General features: G+C 45.3%; 1 protein-coding gene across 2 annotated transcripts in view; it reads left to right on the forward strand.

The window, feature by feature from the left end:
* rorb (RAR-related orphan receptor B) overlaps positions 1 to 15,725 on the forward strand; it is a 328,457-nt gene extending 312,732 nt beyond the window's left edge. For both annotated transcript variants that reach the window (XM_072516593.1, XM_072516592.1), the window contains exons 7-10: positions 3,757 to 3,864; positions 12,966 to 13,076; positions 13,238 to 13,350; positions 14,080 to 15,725. In XM_072516593.1, the coding sequence (XP_072372694.1) occupies positions 3,757 to 3,864; positions 12,966 to 13,076; positions 13,238 to 13,350; positions 14,080 to 14,235 (488 nt within the window). In that variant the 3' untranslated portion in view covers positions 14,236 to 15,725. The remainder of the gene's footprint in view (positions 1 to 3,756; positions 3,865 to 12,965; positions 13,077 to 13,237; positions 13,351 to 14,079) is intronic.
* The last annotated feature ends 10,392 nt before the right edge of the window (positions 15,726 to 26,117 follow it).

A 26,117-nucleotide genomic window follows, 5' to 3' on the forward strand; every position in this document is an offset into this window, starting at 1 on the left:
TGGAGTTACTGGGTTATGGGGTTAGGGTGGAGGTGGGCTTATGTAGGGTGGTCGTTCCAAGGGCCAGTGCAGACTCGATGGGCCGAATGGGTCTCCTTCTGCACTGTAAATTCTATGATTCAGTTACTACTCCCTGATTGTTTAATCTGTGCAACAAATATTCCACCCTTCAGCAGCCACAAGGAAGCCTACACTCAACATTCCCTGTTCATCGTTGGCAATGCCACGGGGTTCGAACAGAAGGGGTCTGGGGGTCTGTGGCTGAAGGGGCTGTGGCGGAAGGGGCTGTGGCGGAAGGGGCTGTGGCGGAAGGGGCTGTGGCGGAAGGGGCTGTGGCGGAAGGGGCTGTGGCGGGTGTGGCTGAGGGAAGGGGGTGTGGCGGAAGGGGGTGTGGCGGAAGGGGGTGTGGCATAAGGGGGTGTGGCAGAAGGGGGTGTGGCAGAAGGGTGTGTGGCTGAGAGAAGGGGGTTGAGTGGCTTTGGGTTCGGATCATCCACATGGGTGCGTGGTGTAACCTGCCATTCCCATGGTCGGGGGTGGGGGGGGAGGGGGAAGATGTCCCTCCTTGATGGGGGGTTGAGGGTGTTCCCCTTGTCAGTGGGGGGCGGGGGGTCAACACTTGCGTTGTAAGGGGGTTTCTCTCTGGGCGCTGGGATCGGGGCGTCCATTCAAAACGGCGGCCCAAATCCAATAAGTGCAGGGAAACCAGCGTGTTCAGCGCTCTGCATATTTTTGCATAATCAAGTTATGAGAATCACACCCTGGCAAAGCTCCAGTGCCAGCGGGGCATAGTCCCAATTCTTCACTGACAGGCGTACCTAGGTTCCGGAATGGAGAACCCCAACTGCTTTTCTTCCCTTTCTTCCACTGTAGAATGGCAGTGTGTCATTCGCTGGTGGTGGGATTCTTTCTTGCCTTTGCTTGCCAATTAGATTTTCCATAGAAGCCACCTCACACCCGCGGGCGGGGGTGCACTGCCGGCGGGAAAGGAGAAATCAGCTCTTATAACCTGATGTCTTTTCCAGTTCTGACCACCCTGCAGTCTTACAGCCTTTTCCTTTTCAAGTATACGTACAATTCCCTTTGATGAAGTGTACAATTCAATCTGCTTCCAGCACTCTTTCAGGCTATGTATTTAATTGCATGTGATTCTAAATTGTGCCAGAAAAGGTTCAGTCAGGTTTTTCTGGTTGTTTAGCGAATAAATATGCTGACTGGTGTGACCTTGAGCTGTATAATCGTGGAAGATTCCAGGTTTATTTGCCCAGTCCGTGCTGTATTAGCTGACCTCCAAAGTGTCAGCAATAGAGGTACAACAGTTATTTTCAGTTAAGATCTGGAATGCACTGTCTTAAAGATTGATAAAAGCACATTCAATAGTAACTTGTTAGAAGAAAACTGACCATTGTAGTGCTGTGTGAAAAGAGCAAGGGAGTGCAACTACTTGGATTGCTCTTTCAAAGAGCTGGCACAGGCATGATTGGTCAAATGTCCTCCTTTTGTTCTGTAATGAACTGTGTACTAATGAACTATGATACCTCGTCTACAAAAAGGGCAAATCTTTCTGCTCCTAATCTGTCTCGAGTGCGTTACCTGGTCTAAAGTGTGTACACTCGGTGAGGAAACTATCTATCTCAACGTTGGCACCTTCATCGTCTTCACATTTGAAGAATCGGATTAGTTAGCATAGGGTCACAGCAAGAGAGAAAGGAGAAATAAGTTCGAAGAAAAAAAGGTCCAACTCACCATCACCCTGGAAACTAGAATATTCAACAAATTTATTAAAATTATATAGATGCACATAGAATATTCAACAAATTTATTAAAATTATATAGATGTACAGGGTAGTGAACAACATTTAAAATTTAGTCTTCACACTAGAAATTGAGGTGGGATTCTCCATTCTATGTCGCTCCAATCAGCATTCCCGATCAGATGGAGAATGAGGGAAAAACGGGTTTGGCGCCGTTGCGATGATCCTATCCTCCGCCGCAGGCTTCATCGTGCTACACGCCCCACGCCACGAACAGGGAGGATGCAAAGCAAGCATTTCAGTAAATGTTAATGACATTAACAAACTCAAAGCCCAAGTTTCCATCCCCCTGTTATGTGGGTGGACATTGGTGCAAGCTTGCATGGTGGATCCTGAGGTGGGTAAAGGGGTCAGAGGAAAACTGAAGTGCCCCCAGAAGTCCATCAGAAGGTCCCCTCCTCCCCATGATGCATATCATGTCCCCCTCCCCCGCTGGCAAGTAGGGGCATTCTCCACCCCACTATGAGAATAACAGGTCACACCCCCTCACAGCACGCATGCATGAGGGTGAACCGACTCTCCCCTCCCCCACCCCCCCACCTATTCCCCCCATCAGATCACTCGTACGCATTTTCACTTCCTCTTTTTTTCCTGAGAAAGCACATAGCTTTCAATCATAACTAGAGTGTTTATAAACATTGTGGTTAGCATCAATGGAAGGTACTTGAAATGCATTTCAGCGTGAAGGCAAAGATAAATAAACAAATCCCCCCAGCAGTTGTATCTGGATCAGTAAAACTCCTAGTGACATGTATTGCTCTGTGAAATTGAATGGAAGATTTGCATTTCAAAGGCTTTCAAGGGATTTGAAGCCCCTTGAAGTGTGCTTTGCTTTCGCAGATGCCTTTGACACTTGTAACAGCTGCTGCTTTAAACACTTCTGGCTGAGGCAGCAGATTTTAGGGCAGTGTAAGTGAAAATGCAATGATGTTTCACTCTACTTCTTAGACTGCTCTTCAGCTTTCAGACAAGGGTGAGTGATGGGGAGATCTAATTGGGGGAGGAGGCTGGAGGGTCTAGTAGGGGGTCCGGTTACCCTCATGCGTGCATTCTGGAGGGGTGGCTCATTATTCCTGTGGTGGGGGGGGGGGGGGGTGGTGGTGGGGGGGGGGGGATGACGCTATTTGTTGGCAGGGGTGGAGGAGGGCCCGCCGCTGGACCATGGTATTGGGCTACCCGCTCAAAATGGCAGCCCGATACCTGTATTTTAACATAATCCGGCGCTTTCTCATATGGCATAGAAAAGGGGGGAGACTCGCATACTGGGCCCCACTCCTAGTGATAGGAGAGTGCAGTAGTGATTCTCCTCTGGCGGGAGCACTTAGGTTCCAAAACAGAGAAGCCCGGCCTAAATGTCCTATTAATCCAATGTTCAGTAAAATGATAAACCTTTCATATCATATTTTCATAATGTTCAAAAGTAACAACTCTCCACTTGTGACCCACGGCTTGTGAAATTACCAGCATGCTATTTGTCTCTTTGTACAAACTGTGCATTGAATTCATCAAGGCTAAGCAAGAGTTTGACAGGTCTTGAAAGATTTATATACTTCTCCATAGGAACCCAACTGTGAGATCTACTCACGAGATAGGTAAAGATCGCCTTATTGCTGCATATCTCCTCTCAGCTTTGAGCAGCAGTCCTTATTTCAATTTTCAATGCTAATTTAAGCAATACCTCTTTCCTAAACAATCCACATTTTATAATACTGCAATATGGCAGTTCCACTTGAAATGGTTTTCACAGCGCAGAGCATTAAGTAGTTTCGTTTTCGATTTAGAAATTAACCTAAAATTAGCAAATTGTTAGGAATGTAGTAGATTTAAACCTGAGTTCTAGTCCTCAGTAATTTAAACAGATTAATACCTGTTTTACTTTCAGGTCAATAGTGCTGTCACATCACTGAATCATTTGATAAACTGGTCTGTCTCTGTGTTTTAGGTTGTTTGGAGGTGGTGTTGGTCAGAATGTGCCGTGCCTTTAATCCACTGAACAACACGGTACTTTTTGAAGGAAAATATGGAGGCATGCAAACATTCAAAGCTCTTGGTAAGAAAAGGCGTTTGTACTAATTGGGTGGGATTCTCCATTGGCTGATACCGAAATCCCGAAATGCGATTGAGCGGGAAATAGGTTCTGACTCCAAAATCGCGGCTGATGCTGATTTGATGCCAAATCACAATACTCCATCACCTCGACAATGCAGTCCAGAACGCACGTACAGTAAACACGTTTGTATATATTAGCGGGCCTGAACCGGTATTCTCCGTGATGCTCTGCCTCCGATGGGCCGGGTTCCCGATGGTGTGGTTCACGTGTGCTTTAAAAATCATGAAACCAGCATTGTGGCTGGTGAGGGAGAGAGGGGATTACGGAAAGTGTCCAACAGTGCCATAGTTTGCTGACAGTTGTGCCGCTGGCCGGGGGCTTCTTCCAGGGACAGGGGGAATAGTAGGGGGTGGCCAGGAAAGGTGTGCTGTGGGGTTGGGGTAGACGGACACGGAACACTATTGTCACAGCCGACAGGGAAGCCATGCAGCCCTGCATGCTGCTGACAGCCCACGGTGAACGTGGGGCCACGGGTTTTATAGGTATCCCCACAGGCCACCCCCCCCACCCCCACCAGGTGCCCACTGGGCCCAGCTGACCCATCAGCTGTATGGGCGTGCTCCAGCACAATCACTGCCATCTTGTTAGCTGGGATGAGAGTGTGTGGGGATTGTAATGTATATACAGCGGCAGCCTGTCAGCCTCCCAGTGTCAATCACAGACCCGGCGAATCCAGCACTGTTTTTCATTGGAATCGATTGTGTTCCATGTGGTGCTGGTGCCAGCTACCCAACAGTCATTGAATCAGTCCAGGTGCGGTGCCAATTTTGCTGTCGTGAAAGTCCACAAATTCTGCCCCGGCGCCAATGCTCAGGAACGGAGAGTCCCGCCCATAATGTTTTATAATAATGATGTGGAGGTGCCGGCTTTGGACTGGGGTGAGCTCAGTAAGAAGTCTTACAACGCCAGGTTAAAGTCCAACAGGTTTGTTTTGAATCACTAGCTTCCGGAGCACAGCTCCTTCCTTAGGTGAATGAAGAGGTGGGTTCCAGAAACTTATATATAGACAAAGACAAAGATGCAAGATGATACTTTGATGTGAGTATTCGTAGGTAATTAAGTCTTTACAGGTCCAGACAGAGCAACCGGAGAGAGGGATAATCACAACTTTAAGAGGTGTGAATTGTCTCAGCCGGGACAGTTGGTGAGATTTCGCAAGCCCAGGCCAGATGGTGAGCGGTGAATGTAATGCGACATGAGTCCAAGGTCGGGGTTGAGGCCGTACTCGTGTGCGGAACTTGGCTATATGTTTCTGCTCGGTGATTCTGTGTTGTCGCGCGTCCTGAAGGTCGCCTTGGAGAACGCTTACCCGAAGATCAGAGGCTGAATGCCCTTGAGTGCTGAAGTGTTCCCCAACTGGAAGGGTACATTCCTGATGGTGATTGTCACACGATGTCCGTTCATCCATTGTCGCAGCGTCTACATGATCTCACCAATGTACCACGCTTCGGGACATCCTTTCCTGCAGCGTATGAGGTAGACAACGTTGGCCGAGTTGCACGAGTATGTACCTCGTACCCGATGGGTAGTGTTCTCACGTGTAATGGTGGTACCCATGTCGATGATCTGGCACGCCTTGCAGAGATTGCCATGGCACGATTGTGTGGTGTCGTGGTCGCTGTTCTGAAGGCTGGGTAGTTTGCTGCAAACAGTGGTCTGTTTGAGGTTGCGTGGTTGTTTGAAGGCAAGTAGTGGGGGTGTGGGGATGACCTTGGCAAGATGTTTGTCTTCATCGATGACGTGTTGAAGGCTGAGAAGAAGATGTCATAGTTTCTCCGCTCCGGGGAAGTACTGGACGACTAAGGGTACTCTATTGGTTGTGTCCCGTGTTTGTCATCTGGGGAGGTAGTTTTTTGCTGTGGCGTGTTGGAACTGTTGATCGATGAGTCGAGCTCCCTATCCCGTTCGTACAAGGGCATCTTTCAGCATCTGTAGATGTCTGTTATGCTCCTCCTCGTCTGAGCAGATCCTGTGTGTACGGAGGGCTTGTCTATAGGGGATGGCTTCTTTAATGTGTTTAGGGTGGAAGCTGAAGAAGTGGAGCATCGTGACGTTATCTGTGGGCTTGCGGTAAAGCGAAGTGCTAAGATGACCGTTTTATAAGAAGAACTAGGAGCAGGAGTAGGCCATCTGGCCCTTCGAGCCTGCTCCGCCATTCAATGAGATCCTTGATGATCTTTTGTGGACTCAGCTCCACTTTCCCGCCCGAACACCAGAGCCCTTTATTCTTCAAAAAACTGTCTATCTTTATCTTGGAAACATTTAATGAAGGAACTTCAACTGCTTCACTGTGCAGGGAATTCCATAGATTCACAACCCTTTGGGTGAAGAAGTTCCTTCTAAGCTCAGTCCTAAATCTACTTCCCCTTATTTTGAGGCCATGCCCCTGAGTTCTGCTTTCACCCGACAGTGGAACCAACGGGCGGGATTCTGCCGTAATCAGCGACGCGGGCAACTCCGGCGGGAAGGAGTGGCGTGAACCACTCCGGCGTCGGGCCGCCCCAAAGGTGCGGAATCCTCCGCACCTTCAGGGGCTAGGCCGGCCCCGTAGTGGTTTGCGCCGCGCCGGCCGGCGGGGAAGGGGCTTGGTGCCGCGCCGAAGGGCCTCCGCTGGCCGGCTGAGTTGGCGCATGCGCGGGAACGCCAGCGTGTGCTGCCGTCATCCCCGTGCATGCACAGAGGGCTTTGTTTCCGCACCGGCCATGGCGGACCGCTACAGCCGCCGGTGCGGAAGAATAGAGTTCCCCAACGGCACAAGCTCGCCCTCGGATCGGTGGGCCTCGATCGCGGGCCAGGCCATTGTGCGGGCAACTCCCGGGGCCAGATCCCCCCCGCGCCTCCCCCCCCCCCCCCCGAGAACTCCGGAGGCCGCCTGCGCCGCCTGGTCTCGCCGGTAAGGACCTAATCTAATTTACGCCGGCAGGACCGGCAAAAAACAGGCGGCCACTCGGCCTATCGCGGGCTGGAGAATCACTGGGTGGGGGGGGGCGCTGCCAGCAACCACCGACCAGCGCGGCGCGATTCCCGCCTCTGCCAAATCTCCGGCGCTGGAGAATTCGGCAGCCGGCGGGGGCGGGATTCACGCCGCCTTCCGGCGATTCTCCGACCCGGTGGGGGTCGGAGAATCCCACCCAACCAGCCCGCATCTATCCTATCTTTCCCTTCATTATTTTATATATTTCTATAAGATCCCGCCGCATCCTTCTAAACTCCAATGAGTACAGTCCCAGTCTACTCAACCTCTCCTCATAATCCAACCCCTCAACTCTGGGATAAACTTAGTGAATCTCCTCTGCACACCCTCCAGTGCCAGTACGTCCTTTCTCAGGTAAGGAGACCAAAACTGAACACAATACTGCAGGTGTGGCCTCACTACAACCGTATACAGTTGCAGCATAACCTCCCTAGTCTTAAACTCCATCCCTCTAGCAATGAAGGACAAAACTCCACTTGCATTCTTAATCACCTGTTGCACCTATAAACTAAAGTTTTGTGACTCATGCACTAAGACACCCAGGTCCCTCTGCACAGCAGCATGTTTTAATACTTTATCATTTAAATAATCCCTTTTTGCTGTTATTCCTACCAAAATGGATAACCTCACATTTGTCAGCATTGTACTCCATCTGCCAGACCCGAGCCATTCACTTAAACTATCCATATCCCTCTGCAGACTTCCAGTATCCTCTGCAATATGTGCTTCGCCACTCATCTGAGTGTCATCTACAAACCTGGACACATTGCACTTGATCCCCAACTCCAAATCATCTATATAAATTGTGAACAATTGTGGGCCCAACAGTGATCCCTGAGGGACACCACTAGCTACTGATTGCCAACCAGAGAAACACCCATTAATCCCCAATCTTTGCTTTCTATTAATGAACCAATCCTCTATCCATGCTACTACTTTACCCTTAACGCCATGCATCATTATCTTATGCAGCAACCTTTTGCGTGGCACCTTGTCAAAAGCTTTCTGGAAATCCAGATATATCACACCCTTTGGCTCCCCGTAAATTCTGCCCTTTATGAACACATGCTGTGTCTGTCCAATGGGACAATTTCCATCCAGATGCCTCGTTATTTCTTACTTGGTGATAGATTCCAGCATCTTCCCTACTACTGAAGTTAAGCTAACTGGTCTATAATTACCCGCTTTTTGCTTACCTCCTTTTTAAAACAGTGGTGTCACATTTGCTAATTTTCAAATTGCCAGGACCACCCCAGAGTCTAGTGAATTTGGGTAAATTTTCACGAGTGTATTTGCAATTTCCCTAGCCATCTCTTTCAGTATCCTGGGATGCATTCCATCAGGGCCAGGAGACGTGTCTACCTTTAGCCCCATTAGCTTGCCCATCACTACCTCCTTCGTGATAACAATCGTCTCAAGGTCCTCACCTGTCATAGCCTCATTTCCATCAGTCACTGGCATGTTATTTGTGTCTTCCACGGTGAAGACCGACACAAAAAGCCTGTTCAGATCCACAGCCATTTCCTCACCCCCCATTATTAAATCTCCCTTCTCATCCTCTAAAGGACTAATATTTACCTTAGCAACTCTTTTTTGTTTTATATATTTGTAGAAACGTTTACTATCTGTTTTTATATTCTGAGCAAGTTTACTCTCATAATTTATCTTACTCATCTTTCTAGCTTTTTTAGTAGCTTTCTGTTGCCCCCTAAAGATTTCCTAATCCTCTAGTCTTCCACTAATCTTTGCCACTTTGTATGTTTTTTCCTTCAATTTGATACTCTTCCCTTATTTCCTTAGCTATCCACGGTCGATTTTCCCTTTCTACATTCCTTCCTTTTTGTTGGTATAAACCTTTGCTGAGCACTGTGAAAAATCACTTGGTAGGTTCTCAGTGTTCCTCAACTGTTTCACCATAAAGTCTTTGCTCCCAGTCTACCTTAACCAGCTCTTCTCTCATCCCATTGTAATCTCCTTTGTTTAAACACAAAACACTGGTGTTTGATTTTACTTTCTCACCCTCCATCTGTATTTTAAATTCCACCCTATTGTGGTCGCTCCTCCCGAGAGCATCCCTAATTATGAGATCACTAATCAATCCTGTCTCATCACACAGGACCAGATCTAGGATCGCTTGATCCCTCCTAGGTTCCATTACATACTATTCTAAGAAACTATCGCGGATACATTCTATAAACGCCTCCTCAAGACTGCCTTGACTGACCTGGTGAAACCAATCGACATGTAGATTAAAATCCCCCATGATAACTGCTGTACCATTTCTACATGCATCAGTTATTTCTTTGTTTATTGCCTGCCCCACCATAATGTTACTATTTGGTGGCCTATAGACTACTTCTATCGCCTTTTTGCCTTACTATTCCTGATTTCCACCCAAATGGATTCAACCTTATCCTCCAGAGCACCGATGTCATCCCTCGCTACTGTGGATGTCATCCTTAAATAACAGAGCTACACCACCTTCCTTGCCATCCACTCTGTCCTTCGGAATAGTTTGATACCCTTGGATATTTAACTCCCAGTCTTGACCATCCTTTAACCATGTTTCAGTAATGGCCACTAAATCATAGTCATTCACGATGATTTGCACCATCAACTCATTTACTTTATTCAGAATACTACGAGCATTCAGGTAAAGTGCCCTTCTGTTGGCTTTTATACCTCCGTTTTGAATCTGAACATCTCTATCAGTAACCTCTCCTAAGTTATTTTTCCTTTTAACCTTTCTCCTAATTTTCCTTATCGTTGAAACCAAATCTTCATGTAATAACCTGCTGCTTCGCTTTCCATTTACGTTTTTACTTCCCGTTTTATTCCTTTTAGTATTACTGGGCCTATTCACTGAGCTCCCCTCAGTCACTGTACCCTGTACTGTGGCCCTTTTTGATTTTTAACTATGGCTTCTCTCCCTTACATTTTTCTCCCTTACTGCCTTTTGTTTCTATCCCCGTTTTACTTCCCTCCGACTTCCTGCATCGGTTCCCATCCCCCTGCCACATTAGTTTAAACCCTCCCCAACAGCACTAGCAAACTCCCCCCCCCCCCCACCCCTCGGACATTGATTCCAGTCCTGCCCAGGTGCGGAACGTCTGGTTTGTACTGGCCCCACCTCCCCCAGAACCGGTTCCATTGTCCCAGGAATTTGAATCCCTCCCTCTTGCACCATCTCTCGAGTTATGCATTCATTCTCTCTATCCTGACATTCTTACTCTGACTAGCTCATGGCACTGGTAGCAATCCTGAGATTATTACCTTTGAGGTCCTACTTTTTAGTTTAACTACTAACTCCCTGTAGGACCTCATCCCATTTTTTACTATATCGTTAGTGCCTTCTCCCCCCCCCCCCACCCCCCAACAGCTGGCTGTTCACTCTCCCTCCCCCAGAATGTCCTGCAGCCGTTCCGAGACATCCTTGACCCTTGCATCAGGGAAGCAACATACCATCCTGGAGTTTCGATTGCGTCCGCAGAACAGCCTGTCTATTCCCGTTATGATTGAGTCCCCTATCATTATAGCCCTGCCATTCTTCTTCCTGCCCAGCTGCGCCGCAGAGCCAGCCACGGTGCCATGAACCTGGCTGCTGCTGTCTTCCCCTGGTGAGCCATCTCCCTCAACAGTATCCAAAGCTGTTTTGTAAGGTGATGACCGCAGGGGTCACCTGCACTGCCTTCCTGCGTTTGCTCTGTCTTTTGGTCACCCATTTTCTATCTCCCTCAGTAATTTTCACCTGCGGTGTGACCAACTCGCTAAACGTGCTATCCACGACGTCCTCAGCATCGCAGATACTCCAAAGTGAGTCCACCTACAGCTCCAGAGCCATCAAGCAATCTAACACTTCCTGCATGTGAAGGAGTCAGGGACACGGGAAGGGTCCCTGAACTCCCATATCGCACACGCGGAGCATGGCACGGGTCTGAGTTCTCCTGACATGTCTTAACCCTTAAATTCACTCATGTATTATTGTTATTTTTTTTTAAACTTGTTTTTATATCGCTCCATATTATACCGATTTGGTTTTTAAACTTTAATTTCTAAACTTTACATTCTTTCCTTCACGTACCACTTACCTTCACTTTCACCACAAATGCCAAGGCAGGCTTTTATATCACCTACCTTCCCACAATGCTCCCTGGTTTTCTCCCTGCTTCCCAGGGTGCACTCTGGATATCTCCCTGCAGACTAACAGTCGCAAAGCCAGAAGAAGAAAACAAACAAAAAGGGCGAAAGGAAAGAAGCACCTTTTTCCACTCTGCACCGAATTACCACATTGCCCCAAATTACCAAGTCCCACTTTGATTCTCTCACTCACTCAGGGGGGGGGGGGGGGGATCCTCTGATCCTGAGGCTTAGTGTTGGTGCCGTCGTAAGCGCCGTTGCGTTTCTCGACGGCGTCAACATGGCCTCAAGATCAGCAATTCTGGCCCCTACAGGGGGCCAGCACGGCACTGGAATGACCCATGCTGCTCCAGCTGCCGATCCGGGCATCAGATAGGCGCCACCGGTCCGCGCATGCGCGGTGGGACCAGCGCGATTTCCGTGCATGCGCGGTGTCTCCCTTCTCCGCGCCGGCCCTGACACAACATGACATAGGGCCACAGGGGCCGGCGCGCAACAAAGGAGGCCCCCATCCTGAGAGGCTGGCCCGCCGATTGGTGGGCCCCAATCGCGGGCCAGGCTACACCGGAGGCCCCCCTCAGGGTCGGGCCCTCCCTCCCCCCCCCCCCCCTCCCCACAGGCATCCCCCGGATCCTACCACGCCGAGGTGCCGCAGGGTAAGACCAGGTTAGAACGGCGCTGGCGGGACTCAGGTTTTTCGCTATGGATGCTCGGCCCATCCCAGGCGGAGAATCACTGGGGGGGCCCCATAGGGCAGCCCCCGGCCGGCGCCGACCGTGCCTACGCTGACCGCGCCTGCGGCAATGGCGACGATTGAATCTCGTTCCAGTGTCGGGGCAGCGTGGCACGATTCGTGCCGGTCGCAGCGATTCTCCGACCCGGTCCTGGGCTCAGAGAATCCCGCCCAGGATGTCTTGACTTCACCGTGCGCAAAGTTGACTCAATGGTTTTGAACCATTCCAATTGGTGAGTTACACTGACACACTATATCATCAAACAACATGAGTTAAGTATTCAAAAGGGCTCTGTTAAGAAAGGTTCATGGGATGAACGTAAAACAGTCCCACCAGAAATGCAACTTAGAAGGTGGAGAGCTGATCACAAGAACTAACTACAATTGTTTTCGTAATCTTTGGTCACAGGAATTGTGCCAAATCACTGAATTGCAAACAAATGTTTCAGGGAGTAATTCAAGAGTTAATTTGATGAGTCCATGTTGCTGCTGAAGGGGCAACCTTGCTCCCGAGCTTAGGCACACATCACCTACTATTCCTTATTATTTTTGCTTGCATTGCAGCCAGGTCCTGGGGACAATTTTTCTTAAATCCACATGCTCTGTCACCACTGCTCATTCCTGCTGAATCATTTGGAGAGTATGATAAGATGGAAGGTTTGGTTAAATTAAGTTAAAGAATGATTAAATGAAAGAAGGGAAGACAATCTCCTTCTTGTTGTTGACGGCCTGTGAGCGTCTTCACTGCTGCACCTGAGAATCTGGGGCCCCAGTTGAAGTCACTCTGCTTCCTGCTCCGGTATACTTATTATCCCCTATGAAAAATGCATCACCCCTTTCAAGGTCTGAAGACTGCCTTTAAGTAGCTGTTGACCGACTGGAATTCTATTCCTTCCATCAGAAATCCCATAGGAAGTGTAACAAATGCTGGCTGCCAACCGATTCCACTTGAGTTAATTGCAACAACAGTAGTTATGGGCAAATGAAGCATGCCTCAACCACTTTGATATGCAAAAACCTTCCCCCATTATTTCTGGAAGTATGCTGTTATATTTCCATACAGAAATAAGATTGATTTCTCCAAGTGGATAGAGATATAATTGAAATAAATGTCAATCTCATATATTTAAGTTAATATGGTAATGTCTTCTAACTCTGAGCTGTTGATCTTAAAGTTGCTATTTATTTCTGATGCAGGGTGTGATGATCTAGTCAGTGCTGTATTTGACTTTGCAAAGAGTTTGTGCTCCCTTCAGCTGACTGAGGAAGAAATAGCTTTGTTTTCAGCTGCTGTCCTGATATCACCAGGTTAGTGTCTTCGTGTGCAGTTACTATTCAAATTGGTGTTTTTGGAATTAAAGGACAATTTCTGATTCCATGGCCCTTCATTATTTAAAGGATCTTCCTTTGTAAGAGAGAAGAAAATTTGTTGTGTAACTGTATGTCTATATTCTCTCTACTTCCTCCAGATCGACCATGGTTAATGGAACCAAGAAAAGTTCAAAAACTCCAGGAAAAGGTTTATTTTGCACTACAGCATGTGATTCATAAAAATCACCTGGATGACGACACATTAGCAAAGGTATTCTTTGAGCTGACTAAGTGGTCAAATGGGAGCATGAGCGTTATGGATGAGAAATAATGTTTGAAGTTGTTCAATAACACCAAAGGAGTACAAAACACATTTGTCTTCATTGTTGAAAACTAGATGAGTTTTATGGACATGCCAGGGAGTTGAGTCTGTCAGTGTGTATTGCTGCACACTGGGAATATTATGAATCGGTATGGGTGAAACTTCTCCTGTCAATAATTTCACCAATTAAGTTAGCAGACATGTGTAACAGGAAATGGGCTTCATGGCAGCAAGCTGAGCATTGCATTTGGAATCTACCCATTTCTAAATTTATTTTGTATTCTGTCCTGCTTTTTTCACCTCCGGTCACATCCGCCAAGCAGCCGATTAGTTCAGGTGGTAAGATGGCTAGTGTGTGACTCAGAATAACACCAACAGTTCACCTCCATTCTGGCTGAGGTATACTTGCTTCCTTGTTCTGCCCCACAGCAAAATCACAGCATAAAGCCATGATTCGGTGACCCTCAGGTAATCGAGGATTCTATCTGGAAGAGTGAAGAAAAAGCATCCTGCATTACAGGCCTTCACCTTCCTTATAGGAATCTCAATTTAATAAAAGTGGCCAGGATTGCTCGTCCAGGTTTACAGTCAAGATTTATGCTATCGCCCTCGAATGGGGTAAATGGGGTAATTGTGATAGAGTTTAAAACTGTGTTTTCTTTTTGTTTCTCCTTTCAGTTGATCTCCAGGTTACCAACTTTAACTGCACTTTGCAACCTGCACACTGACAAGCTCCAGGCATTCAAGCTGTTGCACCCAGAGACGGCCAACAGCCTGTTTCCGCCTCTCTACAAGGAGCTCTTTAACCCAGACTCTTCAGCCATCCCCAAGTGACGGTGGTGGCTGGCACGTGCCACCGCGCTTGTAACGAAGCTCCCTTCAGACAAAGACAAAAGAGGTGTAAATTTGAGACTTCTAAATGAAAAAAATTCACTACTGCAACACTAGGAATGTCCTGCACTTAAATAGATTCTTTTTCACTGCTACCGATTAAAGAATGTAAATATTGCACCTGACCTGGGGCTTTGTGGAACCGGTCAGAAAATGTATAAAGTTAAGTCATTCTAATTTTATCTGTTTTGGGAGTAAGTTTTAACAATCAGATGCTGGTTAATGCTGTTTTATAATTAGAACCGTGATTTCACAGTATTATTCTTTCTATTTGTGGCTTGGATATAATTTAAGAGAATTTGGCCTACTAGGCTTAACTGTTTCTATGTGTATTTTTTTCCATTTCTTTTGTTGGGTCTGGTCATTTTATTTTTGATGTTTTTGAGGATTTGACGTTTCCAATATATATGGATGAAAATATAAAACTGGGAAAAGATGTGGGCGGAAAGGATATAAACAAAAGCCTTGTCTGGATTGCTGAGAAATTGAGTGTGGATTCTGGTATATTATATTTAAAGAAGGTTTAGGGATTTGTTGGTTGTAAATGTAAATTCTAGATTTTAAAAAGCACTAGTTTTCCACATTATTCTATATTTTTATGTACAAAGTTGCACAGAATGACATAAACGCAAAACAAAAAAGATTGACCTTTTAGCTGCAGTGACGGCTACCAAGTAATTTCTGTTCCCAAACCCTTTGTTGGAAAATCCAATGATCTTTATTTAAAGTAATGTTTTGTGTCTCAGTGTGTTTCAGACAGAAGCTGGTATTAAAGTGATGTTGTTCTACAAGGAAAGGTTTTTAACACATATTTTTATCATTCCAGGATAGAGCTGTCAGTCAGTCAGGGCAGTGAACATTACCATCCCATTCATTTTTTTGGTATTACAGCTCCCTCTTGCTCACTGTTTTGCATACAAGCCCCTCCTGTTGTCCTCAACATTATGCTATTTTAAAATATCGAGAAGCATTGATTTGTTGGCCGACTTAGGCTGAACCTTGCATTTTAATATTCTCTTCTAAATATTGCAATTTCTTTCAGCTTGCTTCATAGGTGTGCCAATGCTCTTAACCCAATTCCAATTTTGATCACTAAATGGTTCTTGTTTTAGAAGAAGAAATAGTCCTTTATTACAATATTGTTTCTGTTGGAAATGGGTGTTTATTATTGTGACTCCAGCATTGAGATTTTCTTATTGCTCAGCAAATAGTAGCCCTTTCTCTTTTTAAATGCACTGAAGCCACCAAAAAACAAGCCTATCTACTTGTCCTGTAAAAATAGTCATAGGCATTACTGAATAAAGGCAGGTTTGTTCCAAAATTGCATGGAGTGCTGGATTAGGTGAGAAAAACTGTGTGAAACTCATTGGCTTCATATCTTGCCTGACTAAACAGCACTTTGCAATTTCAACGTGCTGGCAAGGATCACACAGCCGGTGGGGGGGGAGGGGGGGGGGGGGGGGGGGGCAAAACACGCCAACAAAGGGGGGGGGGCAAAACACGCCAACAAAGCTGGGATTGTGAGATTGGGGTGCCCTTTTTAAAGGGTCTCCAATCTCAGAGTTAAATTAAAGCTCCCCTGCCCTCTCCACGGGCATCGGGACACACCTCCGTGGACATCTTGTCCAATGGCAGTCAAAGAGAGCACCCCCAACCCTCACACATGGAAGGACAAACCCCATCACCACTCAAATATCTGGGTGCACCCCCCCCCCCCACCCCAACACCACGCCAGCATCAGGGTGACACGACAACCCCCTGCCTTCTGCCACACCGGGCACCCCCCTCTCTTCACTGGCACCATCCCCACCCCCTTGACATTCTCCGGTTCCCCCCACCCTAATGCATGCAAAACACTCCCCCCATCAACCATCAGGCACCACGACACATAAGAGGAACACCCAATGGGGCTCTCAAGAAGGCCTGCCCCTGGAATTGCTGGGTAGGCACTGCTGGGGTACCACAGGGCAGTGCCAGGGTATTACAGTGGGTCAGTGCCAGGGCATCACCTGGCCATGTCCCTCACCACCCAAGGGCTACACTCCCCTCCGCCCCAGTAGTGATACGCACCAATGTGATCTCACACCGGCGGGGGGGGGGGGGGAATGATTGCCAGCGGGTGGAGGAGGGCATCATTGAACGTGGCAGGGCGCTACAGCATTAAGCTATTTAATTATAATAAAATGTATTTAAAGTCAAAAGGGCTCATCATGTCATCGGTGAGGAAGGACGGGGAAGATCGCGTTCTGAAATCCCGCCAGCACAAATCCCGTTATGGTCCTCACACAGTATTTGCTGCCATAACACAATTTGCGCCCATAGCAAATGGGCCCACTAAATTGTACTGCTCTTTGTCCTTTACCAAATCCATAACATGAAAAAGAGAGTGCAATTTTAATTCTGATATTTGCTCTACCAATGGTGGAAAATCTAGTAACCTTAAACACTAACAGGTTCAAAACTATTTAGGTGATACTGCTACGTTCATGGCTGTGAACTTTAATGTTAAACTTTGTAATTCATCTGTAAGAAGGCTTATGCATAACATAATGACTTATTTGCCGTCCCTTATGTTTATGATATCTATAAAATATAGAAAAATATTTTGAAGGATTTTTGCTTGGTGGTACAGAATTTGAGCATTGCTTAAAAAAAAGGGCTGAGATTTTCCAGTCCTGCCTATGGCAGGAATTGGCATGGGTGGGACCTGAAAATTTGAGAGCAGCCAAAAGTCACTGACAGGACTGGAAAATCCCACCCATGCTGTTGAAGATTTTTGTTTTGCTCTCATCTGGACAGATGCTAGAATGTCAAATTTCAAAGTTAACAATTTATACTGCATGAGATTGGTCAGCAAATTAGCTCTGATTGGTCGAGATGCTGTTATGACAAATGCGCCAGGGAGCCATTATCCCCATGCTTTTGTTTATTCAAAAAAGCTGCAATGTCTGGACATATGTCTTTTGCCTGCAGAAATGCTAAAGAATGACACTAACAACCAACATTAAATTATCAATTGGGCTCACAATGTAGCGCACCGACACTTGCTAAAAGCTACATATATTGAAATACAGGGACTTTTCTTCACGCAAAAGGAATATGTCTAGACATTGCACCCTTTTTCAATAAACACATACAGGAGGGAGAATAGCTGTCTGTATGACACTTTCCAGAGCAGCTGCAGGGTGACTTGAAATCAAATTGCTTTAAGTGTTAAACACAAATAATCAGATTGATAGCAAAACTAAAAATGAGACGGAGTGAAAGTGATTACAGTTTAGTAAATAAAACTTTTACTCCAGCGGCCCTGGTGGTTCAGTGTTGTAAATGCACTATGCAGTGCGCTATTGAGCCTGACAGACTGTGAATGTCTTTGATTCAATCCCAGGGCTCTGTGCTGTATTAGTTGATCACAGCTAGAGCAGCAGTAGGGTTGCTGCATTTGCTCCAGCATTCTTAGGCTAAACTGATTTTTAAAAATCTTCTGAATTGCCTCACATTCCTGATGCCTATCCAGGGATAAGCCAGCTGAAAAGCACATGTGCAGCTGTTGAGTGAGGAAAGGGTCCAGCTTGATTGCAGCACCTTCCTATATGTAATCTGCCAATAGCTCATTATGTCGGCAGTGAACATAGGGAATGGCCACTTCGGTAAAATGCCAGAAAGCAACCTCAGCACAAAGAGAGATGGCAAGAAAATTGAAGAACTAAAACATTTTGAATCAAATAGTCTCCTATTGCTGGAATAATGCCATTTGCATGATGCAGAGGTGCACGCACATCCAGTGTTGTCCCATGGCATTTGAAGATGACTGCCCCTTGTTCTTAATATCGTGTCCTCTCAATCTGACCAGAAAATCCATTCATATTTGCAGATGTTCCTTGTTTTCTCAACATAGCCCTTTCTATTTGCTTGTTCCTCTCTCCTGGGATGAACTGTCTAAATGCAACTCATTTAACATGTTCCCCACATAAAATGAGTTAAGAGCAAATTAGATGTTTATTGCTACACAGTTTGTATGGAATTGACAAGCTTGGCAGTTTTACCTGAATTTCAAGGCACCTTTCCAAGCTATTTTATTGTGTTTTAATTATAACATCAGTCTTTTGCTCATTGTATAACTATCTCCTTACAGCTGGATGTCAGCCATTCTACTGACCCACTTTACTGTCATTTGCATATGTCTATTTTGTAGTCAGACCAACCTTTTTATTACAGGAAATCAGTCTGATTTCGAAATTAGAATTACAAGTACTGTTTTGGAAAGCTCTGATGATGGATGTTCTAGACTTCTTATCGCACCTAGTGTAGCAATTAAAGTCTTGAGATTAATAGGGATAGGGAAGTGACTTTCAGTGGGGATTCTTCTGTTTACCTGTAACTCCTGGGAGAGACTAAAGCCCAGATAAGATTTGTAGACTGTGTTCAATGGCAAACAATTGTTCATGAATTAGCAGTAATTTAACAATCTCATTCATGCAAGCTATGGGGAAAGCCAATTGGAAGATTTGAATATCAAGTATAGAATAGGGTGCACTTTTGAAGTTGGGTTTAAGCACGCAACTCTGGCAGATTGGAGATTTTTCCTCCTCCTATCCACTGTCAGCTATGGAAGTTCTCATTGCTGATTCTGGATACTATAAATAAGACCAACATAAAGACCATCTAACCTGTGAGAAATTAAAAATACAAAACATGATTGGACAGACTTTCCTGTCTCAGCATCTGAGCACACTATAAATAAAATGTCCAGAAGGGAATTGCCCACTTTTCTGTGAATTTGTTTAAATGGATAGAAAATAGGTTGGAATCTTTTTCAGTAATGCGGACATCCTCTATCTATTGTATCTGGGTAATTCAATTTAATACAATCAAGAATTTGTTCCCTTCATTGTTTTACAACAAATCTCTATATCAGTCCTGTCTAGCAGTTTCTGTTTCCATTCTTTGTCACTTTTGAAATTCTACATAAAATTCACGAGACTTCTGCAATTCCAAGTTAATGCTGTAGAATATTTCAGAAAGATTTGATTAGAATTTGACTCGGACAAGGAATAACAACTTGGCTCTGAGGGCTGTGTTTTTAAATCCCAATTTTCACAAGTAGGAAGATGAGAAAGTTACAACCAGTGATTTCAAAAGTTCCAGACTTGCTTTCAAAATGGCCTAGTACTTCCATTTTCCGGATTGTCATATCTTGGCGGCACCCTAAAAGATGCTCTGGGGACACCGCAGTAGTTCCAAAGCAAAGAATGCATGGGAATTGCCTGGAAAGTTCAAAATTTCCCATGCACCGGGAAGCATCCAAAATTCCAATTTAAATCTGAGATTTTGAATGGGGTTCCAACTCTCTTGGCAGAATAGGTACCCAGGAAAAGTCAAAAGGATTAAAACCACATCTAATTCCTGCGACTGACCGCCTCCCCCCACCCCCACCAACTACCTTCCTGACCCTCTAGACATCCAGACTACCCACATCCCCTCCAGACTATTCCCCCGCACACTACCTTCCCCTACTGGACGCTAATCCATCAGCGCTGTGGCTATGATTCCTTAAATAGGAATAAGAAAAACAACGAGGAGCCTTTTAAATATAAATTCTACTGAATTCCACGAACTGAGCATTAGGACATTTGATTTTCTAACATTTTAGTGCAGCTCGGTTACTGTAAAACATTTTCTTGTGAGATATTTTGGAGGAGGGAAGAATTTTTCTGATAGCAACATGATGAATGAATTCTTTCTGGATGTATTTACAGTGCTGCTACACATAGCGTTCGAAGCAATTCTTCACTCAGTGGAACCGTTGCGTTGTCCTGGAGCTAAGTTTGATTGTTGGAGCAGTTTAATGCAGAATCTTTACTTTACTATATCGGTGTAGTTAACAACTTTATGCCTCAGAAGCAACATCCATTTAACCTGAAATCTCTTTTTTTTTTAACCACAAAGAAAAATCTAAATAAGTAACCAAGATCACAACCGGCAGGATAAATGAAGAAATCTGCAAAGGCTATATTTGATTGTAACATGGAGCAAGGAAAGGAAGCAAACTGGACAAATCAAAAACCCAAAACACAAATTGATGCATCTAAAAATGATCCCTATCAGGTGCAACAGTCTGAGTCATAATATTCCACATTTATTCCCACTCCAGGGCTCGAGCAGAAATTTCAAAGGCTTTCACTCCAGTACTGGGGGAAATGCTGCACGATCAGAGGTGCCATCTTTTGAATGAGACAGTTAAACTGAGACCCCATCTGCCTGTTTAGATAGATGTAAAAGATCCCAAGGCACTATTTTGAAGAAGAGCAGGGATGTGATCCCTCATCCCCTGGCCAATATTTATGCCTCAATCAACAAGACAAAAACAAATTACCTCATTGTTGTCACATTGCTGTTTGTGGGAGCTTGCTGTGCACCAGTTGGGTGTCACTTCTCCTACATTACAACAGTGACCATATTTCATTGCATTTCATTAACCGTGAAGGAATTTGAGATGGTCAGTTTTTTTGAAAAGTGCTATAAAAATGCAAGTCTTTTTTTTCTTTCTATGGGGTAGAAATGCAGAGTGCCATTCAGGAATGTCTGAGGATAGAGGGAGCAGATAAAACAAGAGCCAGAATTCCGCAGGGAGTTTTCCTGTGGCTGAGATGGCTCACCATTGGCTGCCAGCGGGATCTTTCATTCAACCGAAGTCAATGTGCAATTTGCATGGCTTTCCCATCCTGCCACCAGGGAACCAAATGCCAGGGGTCGACTTCGGCAGGACTGGTAGATCTCGCCGGCAGCACGGGCCAGAAAATCCTGTCCAAGGTTGTCAACGAGAAACTAATGTGAAGCAGAATTTTCCCTGCCCCTGAGAGACTGCTTTGGAGGCTGGTATGGGGGTTGTTAGGGGGTACAGAGAAAATCAGCTCAGGAAAAAATGCATTGGGCCAGCACTCTGACATGTTCCTGCTTCTTCACACTTTCGCCAGAGGCAGGGTCATAGCAGAATCAGCAAACCGCCCAGCAACGGCAGTAGTCCAATTAATGCATTTTAATGAGCCAGTTAGTGTCACTTTTACAACAGTAGTGCGAACTTCCGAGTGTCTCATAAGTTCTTCCACCCCCACTTCATGGTGTCAGAACTTTGGCAACTCGTGGGAAGGTGGCTAGACAGCGGGATATTGGACATTCAATTAATTTGAAGGATTTGAAAGTGCGCCATGCTAAAAATGACAAGGATCCTATCTTCCTGGATCAGAGGCTTGCCATTGACCAGGATCTCATAAAGATTGATGTTTCCGACAGTGCTGGGACTGCTTCAGTGACAGCTACTCCCCTGGTAAAGTTGGCACTCTATTGAGTTCCTGCCACTCCTGCTGCTTGGGCCTCAGCATTGCGCTCACCAGTAAGACAGTGGAGGCTGCTGGCACACCCTAGCACTGGTCTATAAGGTGACAAATCCCCACCTCGAGAACCTGCCTGTTGTTTCTAATTAAACAACAAATTCAGAGGCAGTCTGCTACTAGGCCACCTCTACCTCCCATAAGATATTGTAAGCTGGCATACTGCTGCAACGAGCAGTGGTCAGGTCCTGAAAATGGTTTCAAAGCTCAAAAACTTTCAAAGTACATAAGATTCCAGCCAAGAGCCTCACACATAGGCTCCCTGCAGAAAGCTTGAGGTCAGAAAATTTCTCTCTGATACATTTCTTTTAAGCTATGCAACCACTGACCGTCAACTTCAGTCAGTTTCTTACCAACAAAGTTACTGCAATAGAAACAGTGATATATGATTCTGACTTTGAGCGAGAGATTGAAACTGCCGATCGCAAGTGGCAGGCCAATTATTTTTCCATCCCATCAATGGAATTAAAAATCGAGGCGTAAAATGGAATGCTGGTTCACTGCTGACAATTTTACATTAATGCACAAAGTCAGAACAACCATAAGAATCTACCACAGAGTGACCATTTTTGATGATCAGTAAGTTTTAGAGCATTGAAACCTGTAAATGTTCTTCTAACGAAATCTCCCCCGAACTCAAGAGTACAACTTTTTTAAAAAATTGATCTTGCTATTTTGGCCACCGGGGGGTGGCAGATCTCTATCAACAAAATTAACCAGCAAAAAACTGATTGTTTTACCTTTCTTATCTGCAGGACCAAAATACACCAATCAAGGTAGTGATGCAAAGTCGTAATGAAAAAGAGAGCATTCAAACATGATTTGTACATAAATTTGTCAAAACCTGTGCTGAAATTTTTACAATTTTTGGAAACACATTGGATAACGTTTTGATATATTTGACACAAGTTAATACTTGGCATCTTTTTGGGAGGAAAATATTTTTGTAAAAATAGTTTAACTTCTTACTGAGACAGTAGGAAATTTGTAAATTGCTGAACTATGTTAAAGGGAAAATATATTTTGTTTTCGGATCATTTAACATAAAAGTGAGGTAGTATTCTTTGTTCCCCTTGCAAAGCTTTTAGCACTCAATTGTATAGTTGTGATACTGTGGGGTAAAATTGTACATATATTTATCGGGGGTAGGTGCATGCAATGTGATTTTTCTCTTGCTCTCAGTGTTTTGTATATGACTACATGGAAGCACGGCGACATTTTATAGGTTATTGTTTTGTACAACCTGAAGTTCTCTCTTTTCAATACATCTTATATTGAATTTTATAGAGACTTGCAGCCATTTTTGTGAATACAGATCCAATTGTTTTTGTACAAGTTGTAAACTTCAAAGGGCTGGGTGGCTCAGTGCATTTTCCTTCACTTCAAACAAATGAGATGGAAATCTCTTCACACAGGTGACTGTGAGGAGCTTACATGGAATAAGTCACAGTGCTCTAAAACCGGTTCATATCAATTGTGAGTACTTCATCAAATATCACCACCATTCTTTTTGATACTGATAAAGAGTGATAGAAATGGCAAGCAGATGTGTGTGTTTTTATCAACTTTGATTTGCAAACCTCAAGGTATATCTTTTAAGCATTTGAGATGTGAGGGGGTGAAGAATCTCTATTGGCACTTATTTTGAGCATCAACCTCTTTATTCTTGGAATAGTTTATGGCAATAATTTTGGTTTGTTATTTGAAAATCTGGGTTGTGAGTACATAGAGGATGCAAATAAATCAGTCTCACACTCAAGGCAGATTCTAAAATTAACCTTTCCAAATTAATGTTGGCAATATTCGGGTTACTGGTACACATTGGCAGTTGACATGTGCGGACAGTGTGTCCCATGTTGGTGGGGGAGAGGAGGAAGAGGGTGGGGTTGGGGGTTATTTTGGTGTGCTACGTATAAGAAAATCTTGAAACTGTATAGAATGAACTGGTTTACAAGTTCTTTAGACATAGTGAACAGTCACCCCCACGGTGACTGTCTAAGTCTTTTGGCAGATGCACAAAAGCAGTGAGGGTGATTGTGACTTTGGGTTTCAGTGTAAAATGGGCAATATTGATTCAACCACTGTTATACATATCTCCACCTTTCAGTTTCATTGAAGTAAGATGAAGTTGAAAATGGTAAGAGATGTACATCACTGAGGGCAATTGTGCCTTTGGACAATAATGTAAAAAGGTTAAATTGATTTGACCTCTTATTATGGTGACATCATCTGTAGCTGTACTGAAGCTTAGTTTGTACAAGTCTCGCCCTGTCTGCTTTTGGATGGCATAATCATGAGAAGTGCTCGATGCTGTCATTGGGTAAAGTTAAAGAAATATTTCATTTCTTTTTATCATTATTATTCAACCTAGCCTCAAGAATGAAGACCACATAAGGGCAGCACGGTGGCACAGTGGCTAGCACTGCGGCCTCACGGCGCCGAGGTCCCAGGTTCAATACCAGCTCTGGGTCACTGTCCATGTGGTGTTTGCACATTCTCCCCATGTCTGCATGGATCTCACCCCCACAACCCAAAGATGTGCAGGGTAGGTGGCTTGGCCACGCTAAATTGTCCCTTAATTGGAAAAAAATTAATTGGATATTCTAAATTTATTTTTAAAAATAATTAACACCACATTAATAAATTCCAGGTAGCTTTGTTTCTTAATCTACACATTGAGCACAATCGTGCGATTTGGTGATGCGACGAGCTCGCTAAATTTGCAACACTCGGGACCCTCTAGATTTGCAAATTTAAGCGAGCAGTTAGCCTCACTTAAATATGTGCGTGTCAGAGTCTCCCAAGGCCCAGTATCGAATGCCTGCGCCTGGGAGACCTCATCATGATGGCGTTTAATACTGGTCCACACAAACGTGGACCAGGCGTAATGGCACCTGGGGGGGGGGGATCTCCCAGGTCATCAGCGGTTCCCGGGTGGTCGGGCTCTGGGAAGGGTGGTAGCCGGCCCTGTAACCCTGTCAGCGCCACTCTGGCACTGCCAGAGTTCCTGGCTGGCACTGCCAGGCTGGCAGTGCCAAGGTGCCCGGGTAGCAGGTTGCCCGTGCCGGTGATTGGGCCCCTGGGGTGCCCTCCCCTTGTGAATGAGGCTTGAGGATCCCCGAACAAGTAAGTTGAAGTTTTGGGGGGTACAGATGCTGCTGGAGGGATGTTGAGAGATCGTGGTGGCATTTAGAAATGCCGCCTCAATCTCTTCCTGTACTGATGAGCTTATCAGTGCAGGAAATGATGGTAAGTGCGGGGCGTTCCTCACTGAAGCTAGAAAAAAAGTATCCCATTTGATAGCGAGGTAATATGCGGTACTGCAGGTGGCAAGAAACACCCCGCTAAAGGCATCCAAAATGGGACCCTGTTTTTCCCCGTTAAATCACACCCATTGTACACATTTACTTCAGAATATAGTTTGTATCTGACAAAAATTGCTATCTGACCATTGGGAGAGCATGTAGTGCAAGAATATTAATAATTTTATTTATTATATATTATTAAAATTATATATGAACTTGAAGAGCATTAATAACTTTGCCACAGTTTTGAGTTAAAACGGAAATAAAGATTGGCTTTTTTTCCCACCCAGAAATTCTGAGTGGTTGATGTTTAAGCTACGCATAGTTTTAAACTGAATTATTTAAGTGTACCCTATGTTTAGCACACATGATTATTAGCACTTGAAAAATAGATGCACTTTTAAGCCCTCAATTGTTCTTTTTGTGATTTAGTCATGTGAGTTTTGCTAATGAAGTGGGCTATAAGACGACACTGGATAGAGGTGAGCAATCTGAAATATTGCCTATCTTTGGTAAATCTACATACAAGACAACCTGCCGATTACATGCAGAATTCCATAGAGATGATGAGTGGTAGTTAAAGGATGCGATGATGGTCTCATGGGCTGGCTGGTGAGATCTCTGTCAGCTTTCTTAGGAAGGGCCCACCACATTAAGTGTCACTCAGACACTGAACTGGACAGTGGTGGGCCTTCCCTGAGATTAGGACTACTGGGGCAGAAGTCCCACCCACCTGGAGCTGCCAACCAGTCAGAGGCTAGCAGCTCTTCTGAACAGCAGAGCCATGGGTGAGGCAGTGGCTGCTGCTGGTAGGACATGCACCCAAGGTCTGAATCATTGCTGTATGCCAGGCCACAGCTCAGTGATGGCAGGAGGGGGTTCAGAGTGGTTGGCAGCGAGGGCAGTGGGGTGGTTCTCAGCAGGTGCTCCCTTCCCAATGCTGGACCCTCACTCTGCCACTGAGTGCCTTTGACAAAGGTAGGTCCCCCCACCCTCCCCCAACCTCTCCCAAACCCATAAACAACCCCAGTATGTCCCGCCAGCAGTAATGGGATGAAGTCCTTAAGTAGGCATTCATTCTCTTCCTGCTATGGACTTAATCGGGGTGGAGGCAGGAACGCTACAGTGT

Source organism: Scyliorhinus torazame, chromosome 9 (genome assembly GCF_047496885.1).
Source record: "Scyliorhinus torazame isolate Kashiwa2021f chromosome 9, sScyTor2.1, whole genome shotgun sequence".
In the NCBI taxonomy this organism is placed as follows: Eukaryota; Metazoa; Chordata; class Chondrichthyes; order Carcharhiniformes; family Scyliorhinidae; genus Scyliorhinus; species Scyliorhinus torazame.